Below are 25,759 nucleotides of genomic sequence, written 5' to 3'. Positions count from 1 at the left end.
TCACGGAAGAAAGTGGAAATGGGAGAAGAGGGTGACTGATATTGGTTTGTTCAGAAGCTCCACTCACCCTACCATGTTACGAATTACGAATAAAGACCTTCGCCTGATTCTTAGAGCTCTCCGTCGTGTCACATTCCTCTTCAATCCCCGTGTGTTTGACTTGTGAATGGTGAGATCATCGTCCGGGTATGTTCCTTCTCCACCCAACCCATGCTCTCTTCAAGGCTTCTATCTGTCTATGATTTTCTCTTCGTTGTTGGCTTTGCCGAAAGGCGTTTTTTCACCCAGAACTCCTTGCTTTCCGGGCTTGCATCGTCCCTGTATCTGTCTGGAAGCGGGAGCCAGCTAACAGCAACCTCGGCGGGATCGTCCAACCTGACCAGACGAAGACAGGGGCGCCGTGTATCAGTGCAGCGATCGCAAGCTCGGTTTTTCTCGTCCTCAGAATATTCCCATGCCATCACTGACAAATCTCCATAGTCACTACATGCGTATTCGCTCATGCAATAGTGTTGTCCCACGTAAAACTCTTTATACTTGATCATTTGAGCCCAACCTTGGCGCTTGTACCGAGTGTCGACAATCTTGTCCCTGACGAGTTGGACCAAGTCAGCGACAATCTTGCTAAGAAGCTTGTCGTGGCACACCCAGCTCCAGTGACCATTTGAATCTGGAATCCATAGGACATGAGGTAGTGGTTGCTCTCGCGTCCGCCTAGTTCCAACCAACGCTCCTGGAATAGACAACTTAGCACGGCTGGTGAGCGTGATGCTTTGCGTTCCGATTCGAGCGAAACCCTCAGCTCTGTCTTCAGCACATGTTGAGCGGTTGTTTGTCGAGCTCGAGGATCCAGTTGGAAGATCCTGTCCAGAGTTTGCAGGCGCAATTGACCTTGAGGCACGGGTGGTTGATTCAATTTCCAGGGCCGTTTCAGCGTTGGTACTCTGCTTCTTGCACGGGCGGATAGACACGAGCTCAAGGCGTGGAGAACGTGTACGATGCTGTCTTCTGATAGCGACTGCATTCACGTCAGCTTCTCCGATCGCGCACTCAATACAGCGCTCATATATTGCTCGACGTCAGCTTCAAGTTTGAGCCTCTCTCGATCCTTCTTGTTGTAGTATCGCACGAGTGACGTAAGCTCGTCTGGTCGAAGGCTGGTGATTTCGTTCTCAGCATCTGTCTCGTTCATCTCTGCAAGGCGGCTCGCCGCGAGGCTGAGCAATCCCACGTCCATGTTATCTGGAGCGTGATGAGTATGGAGAGGTGGAGTTGTGTTTTTGGTGAGCTGAACAAGCTCGGCAGGTGGTGGAGGTGAGAGCGCGCTAACGAAGGAAAGAGCAAACGGACACGATCTTTACAAGCGGGGCAAGAGCATTTCAGACCGATAGAAACGCGCTCAAGTATTCAACGATGAGATTGTGCTACCGGTCACGAACTTCGTGTCTCTAGACCAGCACCTTAGATGACAAGCCTACTCATCACGTGCATGTTGCATACCATCACTGCTGTATCTTGCACCGCGTTGGATTTTGCTAGAAATGACATTCGATAGAACAGTTTCTGATGAAGAGGGAGAATTTCTTGAGATTCAAGGATATTGACTACTCTCCAATTGTGGTCTCGATGCTAACGTGCATATCAATCAGTATTAAGCCTGCAATATGATAATACCAGAGCGAATTAACATAACTTTATCGAAATACCAATACCTTCATACAGCTGAGTATAGTGGTAATGGAGATATATCAGACATAAGCGTGTCTGTTCACTACAGTTTGTCATTGTGCGGAAAGCATGGTGTAGTTAAAAATGACAAATCTATGCAATGCAAATGTATGAGACGAGAAACAAAGATTGGCGAAGAAGAGTTGTTCATTCACTGTGTTGGAATAGAAGTAGAAGGTTCGGATGCGGTCTATGATAGCAAGTGTGCTGTTAGGCATAAGTTACTTCAGGCTCTAAAACTCTCGAGGTTCGTTGCCAAATCCTCCATGTCTACATCCCCGTCCCCATCGCCCACCTTTGCACCTCCAAGCCAATCAGCCAAGTCATCAAGCTCGGCATGTTGCTTATCTGGTTGTTCTTCATGCTGCGCTCGCAACAACGCCACACGACTAGCATCGTCGGCATCTAGTTCAGTTTCTCTGTTCGAGGACCGAGTCATCATGTTTGGTGCATCCCTCATATCCCACCGCGTCATGCCCTCGAGTTCAGATATTGTGCCCTGAATGACCTCAACTGTACGAATATCAGTCAACGCTTGATAAGCCTGGATGTCGTGCGTTTTGAAAGGACCGACCAAACTCTCGCACATTCGGCCACCGGCCTCGATCATCTCGAGAATAGCCGTGTAAGTCCATAAACGTACATTTGTGTCCTTGCTATTGGCTAACCTGCCGCCTCTCTCTCGGTGCTTCTGAATCATGCTGTCATAGTCCAGCCTTACGCATGTCTCAACGCATTGAGGGCATGTGAACGGGCTCAGTGAGGTGTTCTTGAGCCAAGACAGGGGCAGTTGCGGCTTCTGGAAGTAGACTGCGCGGATGCAGTTCGGTGAACATGCCGACTTGTTAGAGCTTGAGCTTGAGCTGAAGACTATATGGCCACAGTCAAGAGTATGGCAATGTGTGTCGTGGTTGTTGCAGAGCGAATCTGACCACGGTTGTGGAGTGGGCTTGTTCGACATAGTTGAACTGCGAAAGTTGTTTGCAAGTAATTTGAGGTGATTGATGACGCGGAGAGTGAGACTTATCAAAGGAGAAGCGGGGAGGACATCTGGCAGGCCCCGAGTGAAAGTTGCTGTGGAGTTCCGTGGTACAGACGGACACTGTGAAGCTACATGACAACGTGACATTGTGATCCGAAAGACGATGCGCAAAATAGAATAAAATCGATGCTGCCTAAGCCTCCGGCCTGCGAATCGCAACAATGCTCAGTCACTGTACAGCTGCCGTCGAAACGTCGCCTCCAGGATATAACACCCATTGTGCCCTCTACTCCTACGTTTCCTCCACAAAACTCAAGCACACTCGACATACACAGAGACTACCTACACCTCGACCGCAAAAACTACCCCAAGCCACAAATAAAAGAACCTCAACATCAACATGGCTGGTTTCAAGCGGCCACAGGCAAAGCGTTGGGCCGAGAGCTTTCGTTACAAGCCATACCCACAACCATCCTACCGAGCGCAGAACCCTTCTCGCAAGGTCCAAGACACTCCGCAAGATCTAAGTCGCCCAAGAATGCAGGCTAGTTCGTCTTCGCTAACTCCCGCCGAGAAGGAAGATCACTTGAAATTCCTCTACTCGTCTTGCAACGCTGGCTCGCGATCCTCGTACCACGACATCAAATGTGGCCACCGGATCTACGTGGAGTATGCCAATGAGTGTGGTGCCAACTGTTTAAAGGAGGGCCTGCAGAACCCATTCGTATGCCCTGAGTGCATTGCTGGTGAAGTTCGCACCGAGATGTTGCTGAAGGGCTTGAGCATCATCAAAGAAGATGACGAGATGGACGACGGCACCCGCGAGGAGAAGATCCATAACATCGCACATAGCAAAATCTACGATCTCATCACGCCGGCGTCAGTACGCTTCGAATGGAACCAGTACAAGGCACCTACTGTTCTACATCGTCTATGCAAGATGGTTGAAAAATTCGAGGACCCGAAGATGCAGTTCTTCGACAAGTTCCTCAAGGATGAGGGCCTCGAAGGCATTAATGCGGCCGAGGAGAAGACGAAGGCTGAGCGTAAGCCATTCCATGAGCACTTTCTGCCGAAGATGCCGAATGCGACTCCAGTGCCAACAACAGCTCCAGCTCCGGCACGACCTGCCTTACAGACAAATGCATGGCCTGAGGAACACGACGATCCCGACACGATCTGGTGTACTTGCCGCCAGGTAGACGACGGCGATCGAATGGTGATGTGTGACAATGACAACTGTCAGTACATCTGGTACCACACTCGATGCTTGACGCGGGAAGAGCGCCCTATCAAGGGTGCTGGACATTGGGTCTGCCCTGACTGTGTGGATGTTCTACCGCCCAATCACGCTGGGGTTGCTAAAGTTGTCATCAGCAATTCGAACGCCATGGAGGATATCACCGATCAGATGGGCGACGTTTGTGTTGGCGATCGGGTGGAAGACGATGCCACCAAGGCAGTCCGCGAAGCTTTGGCCGCATTTGCTTTGGAAGAACAGTACTAGAGAAGTCGGGAAGTCGGGGAAGTACTTTAGGAATCTTCGGCGCGCAAGCCTGTTAAGGTTGTGAGTCCTTTCAAAGACCCAGTTAGAGACGAGGGAATGAGAACTAATGAAACGCACACGTCAAAATTTGCTGTCACCTTACCTATCCTTTGTGCTTCAGAGGTTCTGTGATGTACTTGTCGAAAACCAAAGAGATTATAGAATGACGAAGCTCTTTATCATGACATTATATATGAATTGACTGTGGCAATAATAGCATGTGATACACCAAAGAGGATGTTTACATGAGAAAGATGAGAATTTTGCGAGACAGTGAGGAGCAGTAGACGATATAAATCCAGCTCCATTCAAGGAGATCAAATATCAGAATCGGTGCTCGTCATAGGTATCAAGGCAAGTATTGCTATTGAACAGAGTCAAACGGGATCAGAACTTGACTATGGCGTGACATGTGCTTTGTTCTGAGCATCACATATGCCCCTGAGATCATGCTGCTCGATTGACCTATATCGTAGTTTGGACAGAAGCCGATGGGTGGATTTCTGTTAGCGCGGCTTGACACTTGTCCCTCGATGAATTCTACCGGCCCGAACTGTGGACAACAGGGTGTAATGGCTGCGTTGGGAGTGTGAATGTGGAGATCGCAGGTCGTTAGGGACCTCGGGACGCACCTCTCTTAGCGAGATTACTGCCAAGCATCGGAGGAAAGTCCGTGGAGTTTTGCAGAACGACGGTTGCGCAATCTTCCTTGTCTTAGCAGCATGGATAGTCTGCAAAAATCACGCAAAGCGCACGAACATCGCTCTTTTGGTGTCGACTAGGTGAGGAGATGGAGGGCCACTCAACTCGTCCGATGTTTTTTCGACTCGTGGATGGTTACTACTAACACAAGCAGGTATTTCCGCCGTCATTGCGAATCTGCTGTTTCAACACTTGCGTCCAAGCATCTTTTGAATCTATGCAAAATCTAGGTTGTCTTATTCCACATTATGCAGACTGATGGGTCGTCGGGTGAGATTCCAGAATGGATATAGTGAAATGTGCTCAAAGCAGGAAGCGACGGAGATGAGTACCATTTCGTCCTGACAGTGCCGCTCGACTTCTGCAGTTGCGGGACAAAGATGCGGCGTAGCGGACGGAGCATGCAACAGAGAGCGGCTGGTTTCTAACGTAAGCGCGATAGATGCCTGGGAGCATCTGCTCCCGAGGTCACTTCTACTGTCAACGTCTTCTTGATTTTCCTTCCCTCCTCAATTGCCGACGTGTGACCGGACCACTGAGTCAACCATCCACCTCCACACATGGGAAAACCCACGCGTCGAGGCGCTGTTTTTGTAGATCGCTCATTCAAACTCGCTGACAATTGGAGAGTACCACGGTAAAGAAGACACTAGGTTCACGGTAAATGTAAGAGCCGAATCCAGGGAAGGCTCGTCGATCTTTGGTCCCTTGGCTTCTAGGGCTAGTCGAACACGCCGACATAGACCGAACGACCAAGTGATGCAGCAGGTGCATCACTGCTCGACTCGATTTCGAGAAAAAAAAATCGTACGGCCACATATATACAGGCATTAATGGTTAGGCGAAGACGATTATGGGCCACTTCAACGCTCCTCGCTCGTGGTCAAAGTCTGCGACGCTAGTGTTCGTTGAGTGTTTCACCACCATAATGTTCGACTCCTGCGAGGTCCAGCAGTGTGCTACAGACAAGCTAAACTCGGTCCTTCAGAGATCCCTTGGCGAGACAAAGACAAGACCACCCCAGAACGATCTGTTCCGGCCGAAATCACGGTAGTTCTCTCAAGCTGTGGAAAGTCCCGAAGGGCCGATAGAAGCGGCGATCGTATATACCATGCGCTACGCCATGTGAGGGTGGATCGATGACGATCGACGACGGTATCAGGCACATCGCAATTCACTTTCTGGCTCGCCTAAGCACAATATAGTCTGGGGTAGAGATTTAACAGGTCTCAGAGCGTGCGGCTCTTGTCCGCATTGAAGTGTCGGCATGCCACGCGCAAAGCACGGTTTGTGGAGAAACGTCCACATTCGTCGCGTTTTGTATTCAATATCTTTAAATGCATGTCAGCTCCGAACCCTTTCTCACCATGATTCACGGTGGTCTGACAGATTGTTTGTCTCTCCAAAGTCGGCGACTGTCGGCTATCCTGCCTAGACACGTTCCTCGCGTGAAGCATCTCTACCGCTGATCCTCAGCCCGGTAGTGTAGAAATTTAAGTTTGTGACTTCAGCACTTAGGCGATTCGGCACGTGGCGCGCTACTTTATTGTTCATGGGTCGTGGCTTCACGTTTTCCCTGGTCCTCACTAGGCCTTACGCCCGTAGGGAGTGAAGTCCCGGCCAGTGGCTCTATCCATCATAGCGAGATCAGTCTCTACGTTTGCTGCTAACAGATAACGACAGACACGTTCAGAGAATGACCACGAAATACCGGCATGAACACGTCAAACCTTCTCTGGCGTGACGCATTGCGATCATGATTCGAAACTTTCCGGTCGATTGCTCCATCCATCTACTTCCGCTATTGGTTTTACCTCGTGAATTTCTGCCATAAGCGGTTCGCGTGCCGATGCTGGTTTGGTGTAAGCGAATAGTGCGTGCTCAGCGGATGTGGCGTGGGTCATTCCACTGGCGTTTGACTAAGGACGTGCATCAGGGCTATGACCCACTTACCGTTGGAAATCAATGAGTACAAGGAGAGCCCTGTGCCCTGCGTATAGATGAGGCTTTGTACCCCACGACCTGGCTCGTCTGCATCTGACCCTTACCACTTCCTATCCGATCGAGGACTTCTAACTTGGCCGACGTGGCGGACATGTACTCGAGGTCGCACGCTCTCGTCGCACGCGATGGAGGACTTCATCCGTCTGCCGAAGTTCTGCTGAGTTGGCCTGCTCCCAATCATACAAATCCTGAAGAAAGGGGCTGGGAAGCACCGATTGTCCTGATAATCGCACTTGCAATAACGTTCTTGGTGTTTGCCGCACGAATATGGGCACGACTCGCTGTGGCAAAGAGTATGGGTTTGGACGATGTGTTGATGAGTCTCGCCATGATCTTTGTCACAGGTCTCAGCATTTCCACCATCTTAGGTACGTCGAGTGCCACGAGTCCAGCAACTTGAATGGCTGTTGACCACCCGCAGCTATCAGAATTTACGGCTTCCAGTGGCATGCTTGGGATCAGACCGAGTTCACACATGTGACGTCTCGCAAGGTATGTATCAAAATGAAGCATGTGGATTTCAAGCTAACAGTCGTCAAGATGTCCATGTCCGTTGAGCTCAACTACCTAGCCTCTACCACGCTGATCAAGATCTCTATCCTGTGCTTTTATCGACGCATCACCGGCTCTCTGAAGACCGCATTTGTGTATTCAATCTGGGTCATGATTGCATTCTGCGCCATATACGCCATTATATTTGGATTTCTTCTTGTCTTCACCTGCGACCCAGTCGTTGGCACCTTCCACCTTTTCGGTACGTCATATCAATGTGCGGACTCCCTGAGACATACACTGACTTTTGCACCAATATTTAGACCTCGCATGGCGTTTCAAGAATCCAGTCACCTGCCGAGACGAAGGCGCGATTGTTGTCGCCTGTGCAATTGTCGGGACGTTTCAAGACCTCGTTATCTGCTTGCTACCAATCTTCCTCGTATGGAACCTCAAGATGCCAAAGCGGACGAAAATCGCACTCTGTGGTATTTTCGCTATTGGTCTGGTCACATGCGTTTGTGGTATCTTGCGCACATACTACGCGACCTACGTGTATTACTACACCTTCGACATCACCTGGTATGCGTACTACGGTTGGATATGGACAGCGCTCGAAGCTGATCTGGGTGTGATCTGCGCTTCTGCGCCAGCGTTGAAGGTGTTTTTCAAGCGATACTTTTCCATGACAAACTCTACATCTGGGGCCTACGGGTATGGCAGGTCCACTATCAACAAATCATCGAACCTACTGTCACGATCGCGCGGCAAACCGTCGTTTTCAGGACACTCTGCAATGGCGTCACGCGCAGATACCAGCGATGATCCAGACGCTCTGCCACTGCAGGGTATCAAAGTTAGCCAGGGTCTAGATGTTCATGTTGAACAGAGGGACGACGTCAGCCAAAAGAGCTTCGCCAGTACAAGGAATCTCACTTCTTCTGATGGAAAAAGCTTGAACACCTGGGTTCAGAGGAGTACCATCTGCGCTGCATTCAAGCCAGGAAGCCAGAATGACTCTCCCAGTCCTGCACGAGACAGAGACATCGAGCGTGGCGCAATTCACGACGATTACGGATCGAAGAGGTATTGAACAGAAAGTTCATAACCGAATTACATTATTACTCACACCCTTAATTGAAGCGACGTAGCTGTATGGAAGTAGCTAGCTATTTTCCTTCTTCCAACAACTTCTCAGCATCGTCATTGCTAGACTCATCTTTTCCTATTTTATGACGCATTCACTGTACCACCATACTCTCTGTACAGGTCCGATACCCCTTTCCTTTTCAGTACGGCTTTGAATTCTTGGGCACATTGCGGCGCATTACGAAGGAATCGGACGGCGTTTTGCCCATCTTCAAGCATTAGAACGGAGCGACTGAATACGATAGGTTGGCCCTTGGAGGCCTGATTCATGACACAATCGCATGACGAAACTTGGTGACTGCTGACTCGCTAACATCGAATTTGCAGAGGGTACCTGAGTAGTACAACCGCCAAACTCCGTCTCTGCATTTTTCACGCGGGGACTAGATCTCCAGCCGCCCGTGGCATTGAATCATTCCCTCATGGCTATGACGATCTGCCTTGAGGATCGTTGCTTAGCGAACGTTGGACACTCGGTCGCCATTGTTGCATTTGGATGCTTCCGAGGTGGGGTGAGCGGGGAAGCTACCATTACTCACACTCATGCTTCATTACTCATTGCCTAGACGGACTCGATTGATCCTGCGTACCTGACTGAGTTGGAAAAGCTGAAGCCGCTGATAAGCACACCGGACACCAAGGCCTAGCCCCTGTTAGCACTCGATTTACACAATGCCCCAGAAGCTCAAAGTCGCGTCTGCGCAAGCGCGTACGCTCGCAACGACCGTCGAAACCCTGCAAGCGCTTGAAGAAACGACTAGACGTGCCGCTTCGCAAGGCGTAGACATCATCCTCTTCCCCGAAGCCTATCTCGGTGGCTATCCGCGAACATGCAGCTTCGGCGCGGCAGTTGGCGCACGCGCTCCTGAGGGCCGTGAGCAATTCCTGCACTACTTCCACGATGCCGTGGACATGGGGGATACACCGGCTGGCGCCGGCAAAGATTGGTTGGAGAAGAACTTGGAGCTACCGAGAGCGAAGGCATATCGCGGAGATGGCACACGTGAGGAGCTTGAGCGCATTGCTAGGGAGACTGGCGTCTTCGTCGTCACTGGGCTAGTTGAGCGATGTGCTGGTACACTGTACTGTGCCGCTGTCTTCGTCTGTCCAAAGCTTGGTATACTGGGCAAGAGGCGTAAGCTCATGCCGACTGGCTCAGAACGCTTGATCTGGGGCCAGGGAACGGCATCTACGCTCCGTGCGGTTACGACAGAGATAAAGGGTGTAAAACTTACGATGGGCTCTGCGATCTGTTGGGAGAACTACATGCCTATGCTCAGACAGAGCTTGTACAGCCAGAACGTCAATCTCTGGTTCGCGCCCACGGCAGATGCGAGAGATACATGGGAATCGTTGATGCGCACTGTGGGATGCGAAGGAAGATGTTTTGTCGTCAGCGCAAACCAGTGCGTGAAGAAGAAGCATCTACCAGAATGGATCACTGGTGTGAAGAAGCCTGGAAGCGATAATTCCACAGCGAACGGCACAATGGGAAACGAGGGGCCAAAACCATCAGTGACGAGCGCTGGAAGGAGGAAGAGTACCATCTGCAAGACGGAAGATGGCAACGAAATATGCATACCTATCAGAGACGACAAGGATGCCCAGCAGTCAAACACAGACTCCGCCATCGAGTCTCCGGCAGTGACGGATGCCCTTAACACCAATCCCTTCCAAAGCTCAGCTGCGCCTGTACAGACCTCGTCAGCAGACGGCGAGGAGTTCGTCTCTCGCGGGGGCTCCTGCATAATCTCACCACTTGGTGAAGTCCTTGCCGGGCCGCTTTGGGAGTCTGAGGATGAGCTGCTTACTGTTGAGATTGACTTTGAGGACTGTGAGAGGGGTCGGCTCGACTTTGATGCTGCGGGAAGCTACTCAAGAAGCGATCAGTTCAAGTTGCAAGTTGAAGGACTGGATTTGGCACCGCCGCCGATATGAGTTTAATTGAGCACTGATAGCTTGAGCGCGGTGCAAAACAATAACTACATCCTCCTAGCGCAAACTTGATTGAGTACAGTGTGTGTGCGCGCAATTGCCAACATATTGCGTCAATTCCCGAAATGGTTAAGCCGTTTGTTTCTCATGTTTCTCGTAAAGTCAGATTGCTCCGAACGTCCTCCCTCGCAAAACGCACTTAGCATAACTCTGCCCCCTGTAGCGCCCTGGTTTCCAGCTTGGTCTTGTTTGGCCGCGTCATTGGCTGCTTTCTCCGAACTGTGTGTTGCTTGCTCACTGACGATCTTCACAATCTGTTCTCCGGACAATTCATTCTTGTTGCCCGCACGATTGACAGACATGAAAGAAACGTCGTTGTTGTTGACTTCAGCATCGATAGGGCGGACTTCATATCCACAAAGCACTTCCTGAACTCCTCTAATGTTATTGTTGTTGCAAGTAAACTAATCGCGCTCAGTCAACAAAGGATGTCCGCTTTCAGTTGAATAGAATGTCAAATACCTTTGGGGGAGGAGGCGTAGCCATCGTGTGAGTTGGAGCAAGGCTGAAAAATGACCCTTGTCTGGATACTGTTCGAAGAGCCGTGAGAGTTTCTCCAGAGACACGCAGATGCAGCAGCTTCTGCTTCTTATCCAGCGCCCCAAAGGATGACTTCAGCTCGTCCTGTTTAGTAAGAGGGGTCCAATTGATCCCTAGAAGCCGTCGGGGCTGAAGGAGGTGTAAGATTTCGCAAGCGAGTCTGGAAATATCCAGCAGGATAGGAAGGATAGGGTCGCTATCATCGACACCCTGGTCCGAAAGCCCCTTGATGACGTCTAGGAGCAGGCAAACATTCGTTTCTTCGTTGCGATATGAAGTCCCGAAGTTCTTGAGCTCGTTGTAGAGCTGCTGCAGACAGTGAGCTGATGAAAGGCTGTAGGCAATGAGTTGGGAAACGCTCGCAGCTCCTGCGACTATATCCATATCTTGTTCTTAGGAAACCTCCGGGTAATATGCTGATAAAAGAGCATGAGGCTGTATATTGGCATGGGCGACTAGGAAGAAGGGCGGGGTAATGTATCTGGAGGACCTCTGCTGACCGGTGCGGTGGCTGGCGAGGCTGAAAAGTAGAACCATCGCATTCGCTGTCAGCTATGCGGGCAGTGCACCGCACCACCAAGAGACGCAGCGCTATCAACCGGGAGGGAAGCTTAGGTTACGACCTGTGTCACTTAGTTGGGCAGATAAGTACGAAGGCAACATACCCACATCCCGGTGTTGTGGCAGGACTGAGCCCCAAGGCACTTTCGAAGTTGTGCCCTGGGGGCGAACATCGCTTGGTTGCATAGAAGGTCACATAATAACGGCTTAGACCTTCAAGGATGTAACGGGGTCGTAATGGCAACAAGCCCTACTCGCGCCTTCCTCAGCAATGTCGTGAGTACATGTGTTATTCACTCTCCAGATGAGCGCATTTCAAATGAGGTTTCCACTACGACTATGCTTCCGTGCCAGGTGACTACTGGAGACACAAACACTTAGACAAAGCGATTGGCACCATAGGGTCAGTCCAGATGATACTATTTATACAGAGCAGGCAACAGGAGCAGGTCTGTGCCGGGCCCCTTTAATCGAGCTGATGAATTGGGGTCCACCTTCTATCCTTCTCTGCATTCCATTTTACCTCCTTCATTCCCGGCTCATGCATTCTCCACACAAATGGGCGAAGCAAGAGAGCCAGAGTTCCAAGTGCGAGACAACAACGTCTCGGGCACTAACAAGGTCGCCAACACCGAGCATACCTTCGGCAACACTCACGTCCACCTCTTAATCGCGAACAACAATGGCTGGAATAGCCACAGTCATGAACGTACCTTGGACCAGCGAAGTGAACACCACCAGGAACAGATGGAGACGATCGAACTACGCGATCGAGTCACGGACGTCGGCACGGCTATGAGCAAAACCACCCCAAGATCGCACCGACTGCCCATCATCATACGAAGAAACCGAACCCTGGCAATCTCCGCATTCACATTGATACTTCTCACAGCCATCATTGTACCACTGGTGGTACATTTCCGGCCTCGAGAAGCAGCATCGCAAAACACATTGGGAGTTTCAGTAAGTTTCTCATGCCAAACCCGAAGAGATGAGAACATATGCACTGACAGGTTTTCTAGACTCCGCAAGCTGCTTTCCCACAGTCAACACTATCATATACGACTTCGTCCACAGACCCACCCGTAACCTCTCCCATGTCTCCACCAGCCTCTCCATCTCCCTCCCCAGACTCCTCTTCTCCAACACTCACACCCGCAAACCCGCCCACCTCGCGCCCCAAAACCCCCACCTCAACACCGCCAGCACCAACAGCACGTGCCAAGATCTACACATCTCCAGGGTCCAGCTGCAAGGCGAACAGCGACTGCGCCGAGGGGCTCTGCTACTCGTACCACAGCGCATCGGCGACATGCTGTGGGTCGACCATGTGGGGATGCCCCGGGTACGACTGCGAGAAAAGCCGGGATAACGGGTGTTTGGACCCGTACAAGTGCGCGACGACAGGGAGCACGAGGACGTGTGTGGGGTGATGGAGATGTTGGGTGGTACATGTAGGGGGTGTGGATGTTAGACGGATTTGGGGAGCTTCGCTGCTCGTTGGGTATAGATTTGTTCTGGCGTTATTTTTGGTAGGATAGGGTAGAGTATACATGTCCGTGTGGCTTGGGGTATTCGGACTTGTGACGGATTTCAAAAGGAGTGTTGATGTATTGGTTGGCGAGAAAGCATCAGGGCATAACGATGGTATGAGACGAGATTTTTTTATATTCAATTGTCATCTATTGAGGAGAACCGTTCACTGCATGCGCCCCCAAGCCCATGAGCGAGTGTTTCCATTCCGAATCTATGTTGTTTTGTGAGTTTGTAAGAAAAAGTGGTAAATCCGGCCGTGTCGTCGTGAATCTTGTTCGGGTATAAAGTGGTGGTGTCGTCAAAGTTGTAAATGATTGAGTGGAACACATGCCGCAGCGTCAAACCTCGTGCAGGGAGCATCGAATCAATGCGAACTCATGCCTGGCCTCTTCTTCACCTCAATACGCTTCCACATACCAATGTGCTCAATCCCCTCCTCCACCCAATGCGGCTCAGCGTGAATCTCCACCTCGCCATGGTCGTTCCGCAACTCTTCACTAAACCCGTGCTTCTCCCACATCTTCTTGAGATTGGCCTGGGCGTGGATCATGATCAGGCCATCCCAAGCAAGGTGCTGGTCGCGGCCGTGTTCCTTGATCTGCGCCCGCTCCATGGCGGTCGGCGACGGGGGCTTGTAGATTGTATCGGGGTTCTGTTTGGCGAAGTCGGCGATGGCGTTGATCAGGAGGCCAGCGAGACCCATGCCGCGGTAGGGCTTTAGGGTAGCGAGGCGGCCCAGCTTGACGTATGGCTCGGGGGGATGCGCCTCGTCGCTGGGCGGGTCGGCGTCGGCGTGCTTGTCTGGCTTCTTGGTGTTGTTGATGTACTTGTTCGGGCTGTGGGGTGGGGGTATCAGGCGGATTGTAGCGACGGGCATGCGCGAGGCCGAGGCGGAAGCGCGACGGGCATCCTCTGCGGGCGTGTTGGGCGAGTCGGAGCGCAGGTATTTGGGCGGCATGGATGTCGAGGCTACAGAGGCGTAGGCGATCCAATGCCAGCTGCGGGCGTCGTCTTCGTCGAACTCGGCCTCGAGGGGGATGCCTTGCTCGCCGTATACTTCCTCGCGGACGGCCATGGCGTCGCGGAACAATGGCGGGACGTTGATGGTCTGCTCGCTACATGGCTTCGTGTTGTCGTACCCGTCGACCTTCTCCTTGGGCGGTGACAGCATGCAGAGGAACTCGGTGCCGCTGTTGCCATTGCTGGCGTCGCTGCTCGAGACGCCGAAGCCCTTCACGATGCTGGTCATGGTGAAGGTACAGGGTGCGGGGAGTCGTGGGGTCGTGCAAGGAAATTGGCGCACTTGATGGCGGGGTGAGGGTTTATAAAGTGTTTCAGGAGCGAGTACGGCTCATCCGGAGAAATCGCGATACCGTGCAGTGACATTTGCGGATGGCGCAATTAGTGAAATCCTGCCGCAGTGCAAGTGCGAGATGGCCTAAATATGTTGACTTGGGAGAAAATTCTCTTCCCTACCACCACGCTCCCCATGCATCACACATGAACGGTGAGGGTTTGCCTCCAGCTAAAGATAGGTTCCAAGAAGGTGAAACATGGCAATCGCTACTCTTTCCTGTAGCACCGCTGGTCGATCGAGTGCTGACAGCGAGTGAGATGTGGGGGAGACCGCACCGATGACGTACAGCCCAGGATCAGGGTCCATTCGGATGTTGCCGCGACGCTCCACGAATCATGGCGCGAACCGGGCGTCTTGACCGGACAAGTGTCTGATGAGCCTCAGTGTCAAGTTTGCCCAGCTTCCATCACATGGTCTGGAGATTGCCGTTGACATCGATGCAACAAGGCACGCCCTGGTTAGGCACATCGCAAGCATAGATTTGTTAAGCTTGATTCAGTGTTCTATAGAGTTTGATGTATATGGCTTGTGGTGGAAGAGGATGATATCTTCCAAAGCCTGGGACACTCTTATTTGTGTCGCTGCGCGAGCGCAATGTCGTCTTGGAACTGCCTCTCGAGTTCATCATCCGTGTCAACCTCAACCTCGTCATCTGTGCTCTCGATCCCGTCGCCTGCCAATAGCGAATCGTTGAGCTCTTCCAGCAACGAATGCCCAATCCCCTGCTCTTCTCCATCCAATCCCTCATCGTCGCCTTGCTCAATCTCGTCATATTCTTCATCAGCAGCCATCCCGACCTGGTCCTCGACATAGTTCTGTCTTGCCAACTTAGTATGCCTCGCAGTATCGATTTCGTCTTGGATGTGAGCACGCTGCTCATATAGCGGCCGCGCTTCATCGACGAAACCCTGCCGCTTGTTTTGGAGAAACTTACCTCTTCCTCCATTCCTGGCGATCAGGATTTCGAGCTTCTCGATCTGAGCATCGATAGTGCTCCATTGATTGCGTAGATTGAAGATCAGCTCGTCAAGGATAAGGCTGCTTTGGTGGTTGGTTTCGGGGATCATGAAGCCGCCCGGGTCACCGGCAGAATCCTCACCAGATACCTGAAGTTCTGGTGATGCTCTTGGTGCTGTTGGTTCATCTTTATCGCTGAGTTCCAACATCCAAGTGCACATGGTACGCTTGCGCTTCCAGCCCTGATGAGGATTGGCGCGGTATAACCATTCATCGGCCCAGTCTTGACCCATCTGCTTGAAATTGTCAGGGACATCCGCATCTGAAGTGAGTTCAGGTTTCCAGGTGGTATGACCTCGGCGTCTGATTTGCGATTTGACGGCTCTGTCGGCAACTTCGTCTGCGAGGCAGTTACCACGGCTGTTTGAGTGCCCTTTGACCCAGAGCAATTCCACCTCAATGCCTGCATTCGTCAGAAAGTCTGTGCGCTCGTACAATCCTTCCAGGGCAGTCTCTGCGGATACCAAAGGGCCCAAAGGACACCTTGTGCCGTCGTTAAGCGCCTTCAGAACCATCTGCGCATCTGTGTAGATCCGTACGAGCTGCACGTCTCGGCCTCGTTGTACCTCCAATTTCGCTTGTCCCAGGGCTGCAGCGATAGCAAAGAGTTCGGCATCCTGCGATGATCCTGTGTTGTAGCCTAACTCATACTCCTCTGACATTTCTTTGTCGCTGTCAGTCCAAGCAACTCCGGCGCCGAGGAACCCCTGGGCTGCGCTTCCATCACACCAGTACACAATCGTGTGTCCAGCTTGCATTGACGCCGCAACATCCAGCAGGCGGGTCGAGTCGGGTTCGCGTGCCGCTGAATAATCGGGGATGTAGACACTGCCGCTGAACACACGATTGGCACCTAGGATGCGTACTTGTAGCCTCTTGCCTCTTGCCCTGGCCGCCTGCTTCGATCCTCCATGTTTGAGCTGGGCTATGTGCTTCTGGACCGCAGCAGGTATGTTTTGTTGTAGAGGGACAGGTGGCTTCGCAGCTCTCGCCTTTATCTTGCCCACGAGCGAAGCTGGGCCCTTGATTCCCTGGGCGCGCCTGGCGTGTTGGCCGCGTGTCGTAACCATGTGTCGAAACCGGTTCTTGTGTCGATTCAGAGTCTGGTGTTAAGGCGCATGTCGCGTGTTGTCATAATCAATTTTCTGGTTGCGCCTTCGCAACCACGTCTTGGCAGTTGCGTTTGCAGTCATCCCATCGTGGACCAGGTGTGGGGAGTCGAGTGGAAGCGAAAATCGAGAGTATGACAGCAACGAGACGAGTAATCAGACCAGACATGTTAAGTAGAAGCAAGCACCGACGTGTCAAAAGTGTAGAAGGAATGCGGAAGAGAGAGAGAGAGAGTTGATGTAGGATGAGGATAGCAGGATTGGAAGGAGCAAACCTGACATGACGGCGAACGAGGAAACGACATCCTACGGCCTAGGGAAGAGCGCCGGAAACTGGCCGTCTCCAAAATACCTCGACACAAATCTGCCCTGAACTCGGACTCTAACTGTCTCGGAGTTCGCGTCACTTGATAACGCCACACAATGCATTGGGTATATCACCTTCACCTTCAAGCCTCAACCGCAAACCACACCCTCCCTCGGCTCCTCTACAACCTCGTCCCCCTTCCCCTCCCTCCTCTCACTCTCCTCCAAACTGTCCTTTCCCAACGTCTCCCCTGTCTTCTCATCCTTCTCCTCCACCCTCCCACCAACCTCCAATCCCACCGCCTTCGTCTCCTCCTCCATCCTCTTCTTCTCCTTCTTACTCACCGTCATACTCCCCTTCTCAATAGCCTCCTTGGGTAACGGCCGCACATACGGCTGACACACCCAATACGGGCGTTTGCACCGCGCTACAGTGGCTAGTGAGGATTCGTAGGGATCAAGGTTTTCTGTCGATGGTAGGGGTTCGGGGGCGTCGGTGGGTGGTGAGGATTCGTAGGCTTGGATGCCTTGTTTGACGGCTTGTTCGACGAGCGCGAGGACGTTTTCAAACGCGTCGATGTCGCCTGTTCGCGAGCGCGCCAGGGCGTCGCGGACGTTGTGGTGTTCGGACACGAGGGGGCGGAGCATGTGGAAAAGATGTGCTTGCATGGCTGTGAGGTTTGGATTCGAGGATTTGGCTTTTTTCTGTTCGGCTTTGGATAGTCTCTTTTGCTTCTTTTTGGGTGGTCCGTCTTCTTCTTCACCTTCTTCTGAGGGGGTTTGTTCTTGCTTGACAGGCTCTTCGGGGTCGCCGGGCATCCAGAGGGGTTTCCGCACTGGTGGTTGTTGACCAAGGGCATGTTTGTGAATTATGTCCATGTAGCGGCGCATCACGGCGTCGACGCGGTAGCCACCTTTGCCGTTTCGGTCACGCCAGTATTCTTGCCCTTCTTGGCCTACTGGCGGTGGTGGCGCGAAGATGGTGGGATCATAGAGGTTTCCTTCAGCGCTCATGACGCCGTCTGCGCCTGTTGCTTCCAGACATGCTGCAATATCCTCATGTTGCAGGATGTTTCCGTTCGCGAATATGACCGTATCCTTCGGTAAACTCTCCCTCAGATACCGTATCATTTGCCAGTCTGCCAAACCTGTGTTGTGTCCCTTTTGTTCCCTCCGCCGGCCATGCACCGTGATGATACTCGCGCCCGCGTCCAGGATAGTCTTCGCATATTCCAACGTCTTCTCCTTCGTTTCGAGAACCCGCATCTTCGCCGTGACAGGCACTTCCAGTTCCTCGTGCAATTTATTGATCATCCTCGCAATGAGGCCTTGATCCTCCTGCAAGAAAGCTCCATATTTCCCTCTCTTCGCAATACCCTGCGGACATCCTAGATTCAGATCCACCGCATCACAAAACGGCGCAACATGTTTCGCTGCCCGCAGGAAATCGTCCGGATCGTTCGAGCAGAATTGCACCGTGAGTGGCCTATCAAATGCCGGATTCCCATCGAGATGTCTTTCTCCATCCTCGACCTGCGAAACATGATATGCATCCGGCGGCGACGCCATCCCCGACTTGAGCGGCTGGAAATGCGCATCCCGGTAATTGCTCTTCTCGCCGAACATTTTCGAATGGAACATGGGCGTATACGCTAGGAGGGATTTCTGCTGGTCGGGCGGTAAAAAAGAGCGCGAGAGCAAGCGCCATGCCTGCGTAATTCACCATATATCAGCTTCTGGGCTCCATCTAACATGCATCAGACGAGGTGGGGCTTTAGAAAACGTACGAACTCTGACTGTTCGACCATGGGCGCAAGAACTAGTTTCGGACTCCCAATGCTCTCGTAGAATGCGCGACCATGTAGCTTCGCCCTCCCTTGCGTTTCACTCGTTGTCGTCGCCATGGTGCGCAATATCTTCGCGGGGGCGAGTGCGCCCCCGAAAGCTGGTAGACGAAGGGGACGTATGACGAAAGCGACTCGAGACGCTCTGGATCGTGACACCTTGTGCTGGCAGGTATATCTGAGCCAGTTTTTTGTGGAGAGCTAGGCCCAGGTGGTGTGACTCTCAATCAATGTGTCAAAGACGTCGACGTTCTTGGTCGTGATTGCGACCAAAAAAACGCCATCCTGGTTCCTGGCAAGGCTGACCAATCGGAGCGCGCCAGCACCGCGAAGACTGGGTCTACCAGTGTTACACCATCAATCTCTGGTAGTGAGGTGATCGTCATACATGTTGTGTGCTGGTTCTTACCTGCTTTTTCTATTACTCAACGGGGCATCAATGCCTTTCGCATTCCTTCTTTTCCCTTTGACGCTTCTACCTTGATCTGCTGTATCAGCTGGGCTGCCAGACTACACTTCACAACATCTGCATAAGCTTTATCACGCCATCAAGGTGCGGTGAGCAGATTGTTAGTCACTTAATTGCAGCTTTCCCTTGTTTGATCAATCGTTCTGACATTCATTCGCAGTTACCAATACTCGCATTAAACAGTTATCCGGCCTTCACAGCCGCAACACCGAACTCCACATCTAACGTCGTGGAAGCCGTGGCCTCAAAACGACACATGATTCCGAGACTCAAATGAGTCATAGCAAACAAACAACACAAATGTCCTCGCCATGTCAACCACGCCGACGCTCGTTCCTCCCCAGCTGTCGCGGAGCCCGTCTGAAAATGGGCTCGACAATCGACATTCATTAAAAGAGTTATGTCCACGGCCGTAACAGCGTTCGTCAACAGGACGAAGCCGGTCTAGGTGCCTACGAGGCAGAAGGAAACGCTAATTGCATTTAGATGCAGAGGACCGCCGAATCGATGATGCAGGACGCCGATGTATGCAGGTGTATCGATGCTTCAATCAGAGAAGCTATCAAGGAAATGGTAGTGGTCAGCTACAGAAGAGCATGGCCTTCTGGAAATCTATAAAACATGGGTTGGTCGTCCAGAGTCAAGAGTGTGCCGAGAGGATGTACAAGGAATGTCCAATCCAGTCGAAGAAAGTAAGACGAGCTCAGAATGTGCTCCAGTTCCAGGCACCCTGAAAGCTTTGAGCAATGCTGCCGACGCGAGGGTTCTCTGGACGCTTTGCCGGAGCGGGCGCCTCGATTTCAATAGCCGCTGCGCTATTCTCGGAGCTCTCGCTGTTAGTACGGCTCGAACGAAGATGTTCCCACTCGCGGAAAGAGCCGTGGCAACGGTCACATGCGCGGTGCAAGACTCCATCTGGGTGGAACCGAGCCAGCTCATCGAGACGGACTTGCTTGGACGAGTGCTGCCAGCAGAAAATGCCACCGCACTTTCTGCAGTGGTGGCGGCGCTGGAAAAAGCCGAAGGGTTCCTGGCATGAGGATGCCGAGCATACTGGAGTGGAGCTGTCGGCCTGAATAGGTTCGTCAGTACGGTTGGTCTGGAACCTATTACGAGCATGGGCCCGGACAGGAATAATGGAGACCGAGGCGTTACCCTGCATCGGGCAACGCCACTAGCGTGGGGAACGAAAGCAGAGGTGGTACAACGAAGCGAGCTGGCTGGCAAGCAAAAGCGTTGCCAAGCCTTCCACCTCGAATTTTTGTATCGCTCTCAGCAGCCACCAGAGCGCGTCATCGGCGCTGGTGGTGGTGCCCCTCGAGGTTGCATCGATGTTCGTGTTGAGATGCAGCGCGGCGAGACGCCCGGCTGCGCATACAGCGGGAAGCCAGACCTAGGCCACGCTAAGAGGATCCACTCTCACGTATGTACGTAAGAGCAGGCGCCAATGCGGAACCGAGCACGCGACAAATAAAAGATGGGCAAGGCTAATAGCGGCATAGAGATTGGAAGGAAAAGAGTAGCAAACATACCTGCCAGTGGTTGCGGGTGATGGGGCCGGACGTTGGCGACAGTGGTTCTTGGTTGTAGATGCTGAGCATGTCCTCGTTGCCGACTCGAGAGCTGGGCGTGGCACTCTCGTCGGTGCCAGTACGCTGCAGACCGCCATTGACCTGCCAGCCGCTGTTTGGAGAGCCGACACCGGAGTCAAGCTTGGGTGGTGACTTGCTGCTGGGCTTCTCTGTCTTTCGCAGGGCTGCGGGGATGCCGATGGCTGTACGTGGCTGGTATATGCCCTGGTGTCGCTGCAGAGGCAGTGCCGACGTTGTGCGCGGAGATGTGGGCGAGACGTTCATGGGCGTGTTCACAGTCGACGCGTTTGGCGAGTACTGTGTCGACTTGCGATATGCGTGGTGCTGGTATGGCGCGTGCTGTGGAATGGCAGTCGCTGTAGAGAACTGGGTTGCCATGGCGGGGCGGGGTTTGAGGGCGAAGTCGAAGTCGAAGTCGAGGACGAAAACAAGATGCGAAGACGGACTTCTACGGCTGCCGAGGGCTGTTATGCGGCGCGCGAAACGGTCGCTGTGATAAGGACGGAACGGCGGTGAGGGTGTTGGATTCCTGAGCGCCCTCTGCGAATGAATGGCTCTATCGTCTCAGGCAGGCAGGTGCAGCAAAAGCCCAATTCGGGACCGGCAAGCAATCAGGCCAATACGGCGGTGCAACGATCTACCCTGGCGAGACAGATATGCGGCTCTTGCGTTGGTATAAACGTCGGCGTCGATTGGTCGGAGAGGCACCGCGAGCGATAACAGCGGTGCTACGAACGCCGGGGCCTACAGATGCGACTGCTGGTGCAAACTCAACAGTGCATCGGCTGTAAGCGTGAGAGAGAGGGCGGGTTTGAGGGTATGTGTCGCGTGAGCGTGAGCGTGAGGTTGCGGAGGAATATCTGGGGAGAGGCCCTTAGGTAGAGGGCAGTAGTATTCATTTAGACTGTAGACCACCTTGCCCACAACGGCGGCTCAAGGCGATGGTCCGAAGGCCAACTACGTACTGGCGCGAACACACCCCGGCCCCTTGGCGCCGTCGGCATGAGACCGGCGAGCGACCATCATCTATCATTTTTTTGTGTCAACGAAACGTCGCTCACCTCCGCCTTGCGATGCTGCCTCACAACACAATGTGAAAGCAGGCCGCATTTGCAGGAGCATATTCTCCGCAAACGCCTCTTTCGGCTCAGCGCAAAAGCAACGCCCGTGTGCGCCCATGCCATGTCGCGCGACGCTGTTGTCTCGCTGCCGTACTTTCAACGGCAGGCCCCACTATCGTTAGCCCGTTTCCTTATCAGTACCCTGGTTCATGGTGAACTTCGCGTGCACCGCTTCTCCGATGCTTCTCTCCGCAGCGCGATGAACACGTCCTGCATTCGTCAAGCGCCAATCTTACGACCCATTATGATGTAGCAACATGTTCATCGCTGAAGTCACAACCGACGTTCACGGTCGTCTTCGTAACGAGGCAGGGCATGAGCATGGCAGGTGAGCCGCGCTCATTACCCTCGCTCGAAACTGGAGGGGCAATCCCAACGCAGCTCGAGGGAACCCGGTCAATGCACACATTACGCCGTCGGCGAGGCTAAATTCGCATTCCAGCTGCAATGCGACGCGGTATAGATTTCTATCTTCTACAACGTACGACTGATCATTGCTCACGAGAGAGTTCGCCAGGGCCCATGGTTCGCCATCGCAGGCGCAGTGCAGCCCGATGCAGGCTACCCACCTGATTATGGAAGTATCGCACGCACTCATTCGGAGTCATTCTGCCAGACGACTTCACCGCACGACCCCCTAGCCAATCAACGTCGAGGTGTCTCGAGAGAAATGCATTGGCCGACCAGCCGATGCTAACTTACCAGGATGGCAGATTGTCGGCATTACAACGCTTGGACGTGTGGCGCCCGAGTGGCTGGTGACTGAGTGGCGTCTCTTTTTCACGTCGCGCGAAGTCAGATGAAGCCTCGGCACCCACATGCACACCTTGGACGAGCGACCACGCCGTACGCGGGGAAGACATCTGGGGTAAACTGGGGACGGATAACAGACAACTGCCCCTGCGTCTCGCGTAGGTCGCTATCAATACAACAGCCTCATTGAAACCTCGCTCCATCGCTGAGCCGTATCGCTCGACATGTCTCTGCCGACTCAAGCCGTGTCGCCAAAGGCGACCCCTTTGCCACCTCTGCCATCGGAGGACCCGCTGACAGCCGCCCAGTGGAAGACACTCTTGGCCATATCCGACGCTGTGATACCCTCTATCAAACCCGCATCGGTCGCCAATGCACGTGTAGAGATTGCGGTCGCAGACAATGCGTACTCGACAGCCGTCAGCGCACTCAGAGCTCTCACGCCCGAGGACGACCCCAGTGCAGAAACAGCTGTCACAGAATATCTCGCCGAAAATGCATCATCAAATCCAGCTTTCAAGGAGGAGCTGCAGAGGATTTTTGCCATGTATATGCCGCAGTCAACGAAGAAAGAATTGTTCATGGTGCTGAATATTCTCGAGTATGTCAACCTATCCAGCATTGTCACCAGCGTCATTCCACGCAATGCTGTTGAAGAACATGAATACTAAACAAGAACAATGTCTAATAATAGAGCAGTACTCGCGCAGGGTCACTTGCACTCACTGGCTATCTGACGCCCATCAGCGAGCAGCCAGCCCACATAAGAGAGGCAATTGTTTTCGGCTGGTCGACCGCAAGAATAGGCGTTCTCCGTCAACTCCACCGGTCACTGTCTGTCCTGACCAAGCAGACATGGATCAAGATCACTCCGTCCCTTCGACGTGTCCTGGGCGTGCCCCGTGTGCCTGTTGGCATGCAACCAGGCAAAGGTTACGACTATGAATTCCTCCAATTCCCACCAGGCGACAACCCCGAAATCATCGAGACGGACGTGATTATTGTTGGTAGTGGGTGTGGCGGTGGTGTGAGCGCAAAGAACTTAGCAGAGGCCGGATTCCGCGTGATTGTTGCTGAAAAGGCTTACCATTGGTCTCCAGACCATTACCCAATGGCAGAGTCCCATGGATGGAACCACCTTTTCATGAACGGCGCCTTCATCAGTTCGGATGACACTTCGACTAGCATAGTGGCTGGACAGTCATGGGGTGGCGGCGGAACAGTGAACTGGAGTGCCTCTCTCCAGACGCAAGGCTACGTCCGCCGCGAATGGGCTGACAATGGTTTACCATTCTTCACCTCCGCCGAGTATCAAGAGGCGCTAGATCGCGTGTGTAACCGCATGGGCGTGTCCGCAGATTTCATCAAGCACAACCCCGCAAACGTCAAACTCCTCGAAGGCGCCAGGAAACTTGGCTGGTCACATAAGCCTGTCCCGCAAAACACTGGTGGAGCTCAACATTACTGTGGGTACTGCACATTCGGTTGCGGGTCTTGCGAGAAGCAAGGTCCCTCCGTGTCATACCTCCCAGATGCTGCTCGTGCAGGCGCAAACTTTATCGAAGGCTTTGACGCCGAGAAGATTGTGTTCTCCAACAAGGGCGGAAAGAGAGTCGCAACCGGTCTTCAGGGCACATGGACATCTAGAGACGCCAATGGCGGTGTTGCCGGCGCTCCTCTTATCACCCGCAAAGTCCTCATCAATGCCAAGCGCGTTATTGTGTCAGCAGGAACCATGCAGTCTCCTCTTCTCCTCCTTCGTTCTGGCCTGACAAACCCACAAATTGGCCGCAACCTTGCAGTCCACCCAGTGGCAGTCCTGGGCGCTATTCACCCCGAAGAGATCAAGCCTTGGGAAGGCGGCATCCTCACATCCGTTGTCAATGAATATGAGAACCTCGATGGTAAGGGCCATGGCGTTAAGCTTGAGGCTACGAATATGATACCATCGAGTTGGCTCATCTGGCTCGACTGGAAGGGCGGACTGCAATACAAGCTCGATGCTGCCAGACTCAAACACATGGTTGGATACATTTCGCTTGCGAAGGAGAAAGACACTGGACGCGTTTATCCTGATCCGGTGGATGGTCGCGTACGATTCCAATATTCGCCGAGTAAAGTCGCAAAGCAACACATTATGGAAGGCTTGCTTGCGCTGGCCAAGATCCAATATGTCGAAGGCGCGACCGAAATCTTCACAGTCATCCCGGGCATGCGACCATTCAAGCGAGACCCTTCTGTACCGCAATCTGGCGACGGTATAAATGACACCGAGTTCCAGGCTTGGCTAGCCGAAGTCAAAGCCAGAGGTTTCCCCACGCCAGAGAGCGTGTTTGTGTCAGCCCATCAGATGGGCACGTGTCGCATGAGTGCAAGGGAGAAAGACGGGGTTGTTGATCCGCAAGGAAAAGTATGGGGCACTGAGGGCGTGTACGTGACGGATGCGAGCGTGTTCCCAAGTGCCTCTGGCGTTAATCCAATGGTGACCAACAGTAAGTAACCGCGTGTTCCCCTGTCTGATTCTGGGTTATTTGCTAACTCTTGGTACAGTGGCCATAAGCGACTGGGTATCGAGGAACATTGCAAAGGGAATGGAAGAACGGCCCCGATTGTAATGCAAACTCAAAGCTTTCGTATCGCAGGCAATACCGTGTCGTCTCATGCCCATGAAGTCATTAATTCTCCACAAATCGTCGAACTCAAAACAGCGCACCTCATTACACTCATATCTACACTCTATGCCAAAAACCTACTCATACACAAACTATCTCAGGGCGTCCTATCACAGCGTCTCTTCGTATCTCAATCTCACTCCGCCGTGACGCCTTCAGCCCGAGGTCGTATTTATAGTCGGCCCTACTAACAAACCTTATTTACACGTGCCGCCCCTCATCCCTTGCTCACAGCCAAAGAGACCATTGGAACCGCACAGCCGATCGCCATAGCCCAGGATCGA

At 52.8% G+C, this 25,759-nt stretch overlaps 15 protein-coding genes across 15 annotated transcripts; 7 read left to right on the top strand and 8 right to left on the bottom strand.

The window, feature by feature from the left end:
- Positions 1-236: 236 nt before the first annotated feature.
- On the bottom strand, positions 237-1,237 carry SNOG_02385 (hypothetical protein; the record flags this gene model as incomplete). The annotated part of the gene is made up of 2 exons (XM_001792940.1): positions 237-1,018; positions 1,051-1,237. 2 exons carry the CDS (start codon positions 1,235-1,237, stop codon positions 237-239), a joined length of 969 nt encoding a protein of 322 aa, XP_001792992.1.
- Positions 1,238-1,954: 717 nt separating this feature from the next.
- Positions 1,955-2,689, bottom strand: SNOG_02384 (hypothetical protein; the record flags this gene model as incomplete). The annotated part of the gene is made up of 1 exon (XM_001792939.1): positions 1,955-2,689. One exon carries the CDS (start codon positions 2,687-2,689, stop codon positions 1,955-1,957), a length of 735 nt encoding a protein of 244 aa, XP_001792991.1.
- Positions 2,690-3,110: 421 nt separating this feature from the next.
- Positions 3,111-4,217, top strand: SNOG_02383 (hypothetical protein; the record flags this gene model as incomplete). Its single annotated transcript, XM_001792938.1, has 1 exon — positions 3,111-4,217. One exon carries the CDS (start codon positions 3,111-3,113, stop codon positions 4,215-4,217), a length of 1,107 nt encoding a protein of 368 aa, XP_001792990.1.
- Positions 4,218-7,257: 3,040 nt separating this feature from the next.
- Positions 7,258-8,547, top strand: SNOG_02382 (hypothetical protein; the record flags this gene model as incomplete). Its single annotated transcript, XM_001792937.1, has 3 exons — positions 7,258-7,330; positions 7,384-7,716; positions 7,778-8,547. 3 exons carry the CDS (start codon positions 7,258-7,260, stop codon positions 8,545-8,547), a joined length of 1,176 nt encoding a protein of 391 aa, XP_001792989.1.
- A 478-nt stretch (positions 8,548-9,025) lies between these two features.
- SNOG_02381 (hypothetical protein) lies at positions 9,026-9,250 on the top strand (the record flags this gene model as incomplete). The annotated part of the gene is made up of 2 exons (XM_001792936.1): positions 9,026-9,115; positions 9,170-9,250. 2 exons carry the CDS (start codon positions 9,026-9,028, stop codon positions 9,248-9,250), a joined length of 171 nt encoding a protein of 56 aa, XP_001792988.1.
- Positions 9,251-9,275: 25 nt separating this feature from the next.
- On the top strand, positions 9,276-10,541 carry SNOG_02380 (hypothetical protein; the record flags this gene model as incomplete). The annotated part of the gene is made up of 1 exon (XM_001792935.1): positions 9,276-10,541. The coding sequence occupies one exon, from the start codon at positions 9,276-9,278 to the stop codon at positions 10,539-10,541; it is 1,266 nt and encodes a 421-aa protein (XP_001792987.1).
- Positions 10,542-10,585: 44 nt separating this feature from the next.
- On the bottom strand, positions 10,586-11,522 carry SNOG_02379 (hypothetical protein; the record flags this gene model as incomplete). The annotated part of the gene is made up of 3 exons (XM_001792934.1): positions 10,586-10,605; positions 10,738-11,002; positions 11,061-11,522. The coding sequence occupies 3 exons, from the start codon at positions 11,520-11,522 to the stop codon at positions 10,586-10,588; spliced, it is 747 nt and encodes a 248-aa protein (XP_001792986.1).
- A 414-nt stretch (positions 11,523-11,936) lies between these two features.
- Positions 11,937-13,132, top strand: SNOG_02378 (hypothetical protein; the record flags this gene model as incomplete). The annotated part of the gene is made up of 4 exons (XM_001792933.1): positions 11,937-11,975; positions 12,004-12,053; positions 12,131-12,662; positions 12,722-13,132. 4 exons carry the CDS (start codon positions 11,937-11,939, stop codon positions 13,130-13,132), a joined length of 1,032 nt encoding a protein of 343 aa, XP_001792985.1.
- Positions 13,133-13,599: 467 nt separating this feature from the next.
- SNOG_02377 (hypothetical protein) lies at positions 13,600-14,484 on the bottom strand (the record flags this gene model as incomplete). The annotated part of the gene is made up of 1 exon (XM_001792932.1): positions 13,600-14,484. One exon carries the CDS (start codon positions 14,482-14,484, stop codon positions 13,600-13,602), a length of 885 nt encoding a protein of 294 aa, XP_001792984.1.
- Positions 14,485-15,161: 677 nt separating this feature from the next.
- Positions 15,162-16,679, bottom strand: SNOG_02376 (hypothetical protein; the record flags this gene model as incomplete). Its single annotated transcript, XM_001792931.1, has 1 exon — positions 15,162-16,679. One exon carries the CDS (start codon positions 16,677-16,679, stop codon positions 15,162-15,164), a length of 1,518 nt encoding a protein of 505 aa, XP_001792983.1.
- A 274-nt stretch (positions 16,680-16,953) lies between these two features.
- On the bottom strand, positions 16,954-18,650 carry SNOG_02375 (hypothetical protein; the record flags this gene model as incomplete). Its single annotated transcript, XM_001792930.1, has 1 exon — positions 16,954-18,650. One exon carries the CDS (start codon positions 18,648-18,650, stop codon positions 17,175-17,177), a length of 1,476 nt encoding a protein of 491 aa, XP_001792982.1. The 3' UTR covers positions 16,954-17,174.
- An 813-nt stretch (positions 18,651-19,463) lies between these two features.
- SNOG_02374 (hypothetical protein) lies at positions 19,464-20,407 on the top strand. Its single transcript, XM_001792929.1, has one exon. The coding sequence runs from the start codon at positions 20,008-20,010 to the stop codon at positions 20,374-20,376; it is 369 nt and encodes a 122-aa protein (XP_001792981.1). The 5' UTR covers positions 19,464-20,007; the 3' UTR covers positions 20,377-20,407.
- SNOG_02373 (hypothetical protein) lies at positions 20,041-21,307 on the bottom strand (the record flags this gene model as incomplete). Its single annotated transcript, XM_001792928.1, has 3 exons — positions 20,041-20,443; positions 20,543-20,730; positions 20,870-21,307. 3 exons carry the CDS (start codon positions 21,305-21,307, stop codon positions 20,041-20,043), a joined length of 1,029 nt encoding a protein of 342 aa, XP_001792980.1.
- An 890-nt stretch (positions 21,308-22,197) lies between these two features.
- Positions 22,198-22,913, bottom strand: SNOG_02372 (hypothetical protein; the record flags this gene model as incomplete). The annotated part of the gene is made up of 3 exons (XM_001792927.1): positions 22,198-22,260; positions 22,553-22,619; positions 22,753-22,913. The coding sequence occupies 3 exons, from the start codon at positions 22,911-22,913 to the stop codon at positions 22,198-22,200; spliced, it is 291 nt and encodes a 96-aa protein (XP_001792979.1).
- Positions 22,914-23,027: 114 nt separating this feature from the next.
- On the top strand, positions 23,028-25,303 carry SNOG_02371 (hypothetical protein; the record flags this gene model as incomplete). The annotated part of the gene is made up of 2 exons (XM_001792926.1): positions 23,028-23,445; positions 23,514-25,303. 2 exons carry the CDS (start codon positions 23,028-23,030, stop codon positions 25,301-25,303), a joined length of 2,208 nt encoding a protein of 735 aa, XP_001792978.1.
- Between the last annotated feature and the right edge of the window lie 456 nt (positions 25,304-25,759).

This window comes from Parastagonospora nodorum (assembly GCF_000146915.1).
Source record: "Parastagonospora nodorum SN15 chromosome Unknown scaffold_3, whole genome shotgun sequence".
NCBI classification, from domain to species: domain Eukaryota; kingdom Fungi; phylum Ascomycota; class Dothideomycetes; order Pleosporales; family Phaeosphaeriaceae; genus Parastagonospora; species Parastagonospora nodorum.
Note: the sequence above shows the minus strand (reverse complement) of the source record. Positions and strands in the feature narration are given on the sequence as shown.

Coding starts and splice junctions, on each gene's coding strand:
- SNOG_02374 (XM_001792929.1), top strand. CDS start 20,008: ATGTCCAATCCAGTCGAAGAAAGTAAGACGAGCTCAGAATGTGCTCCA.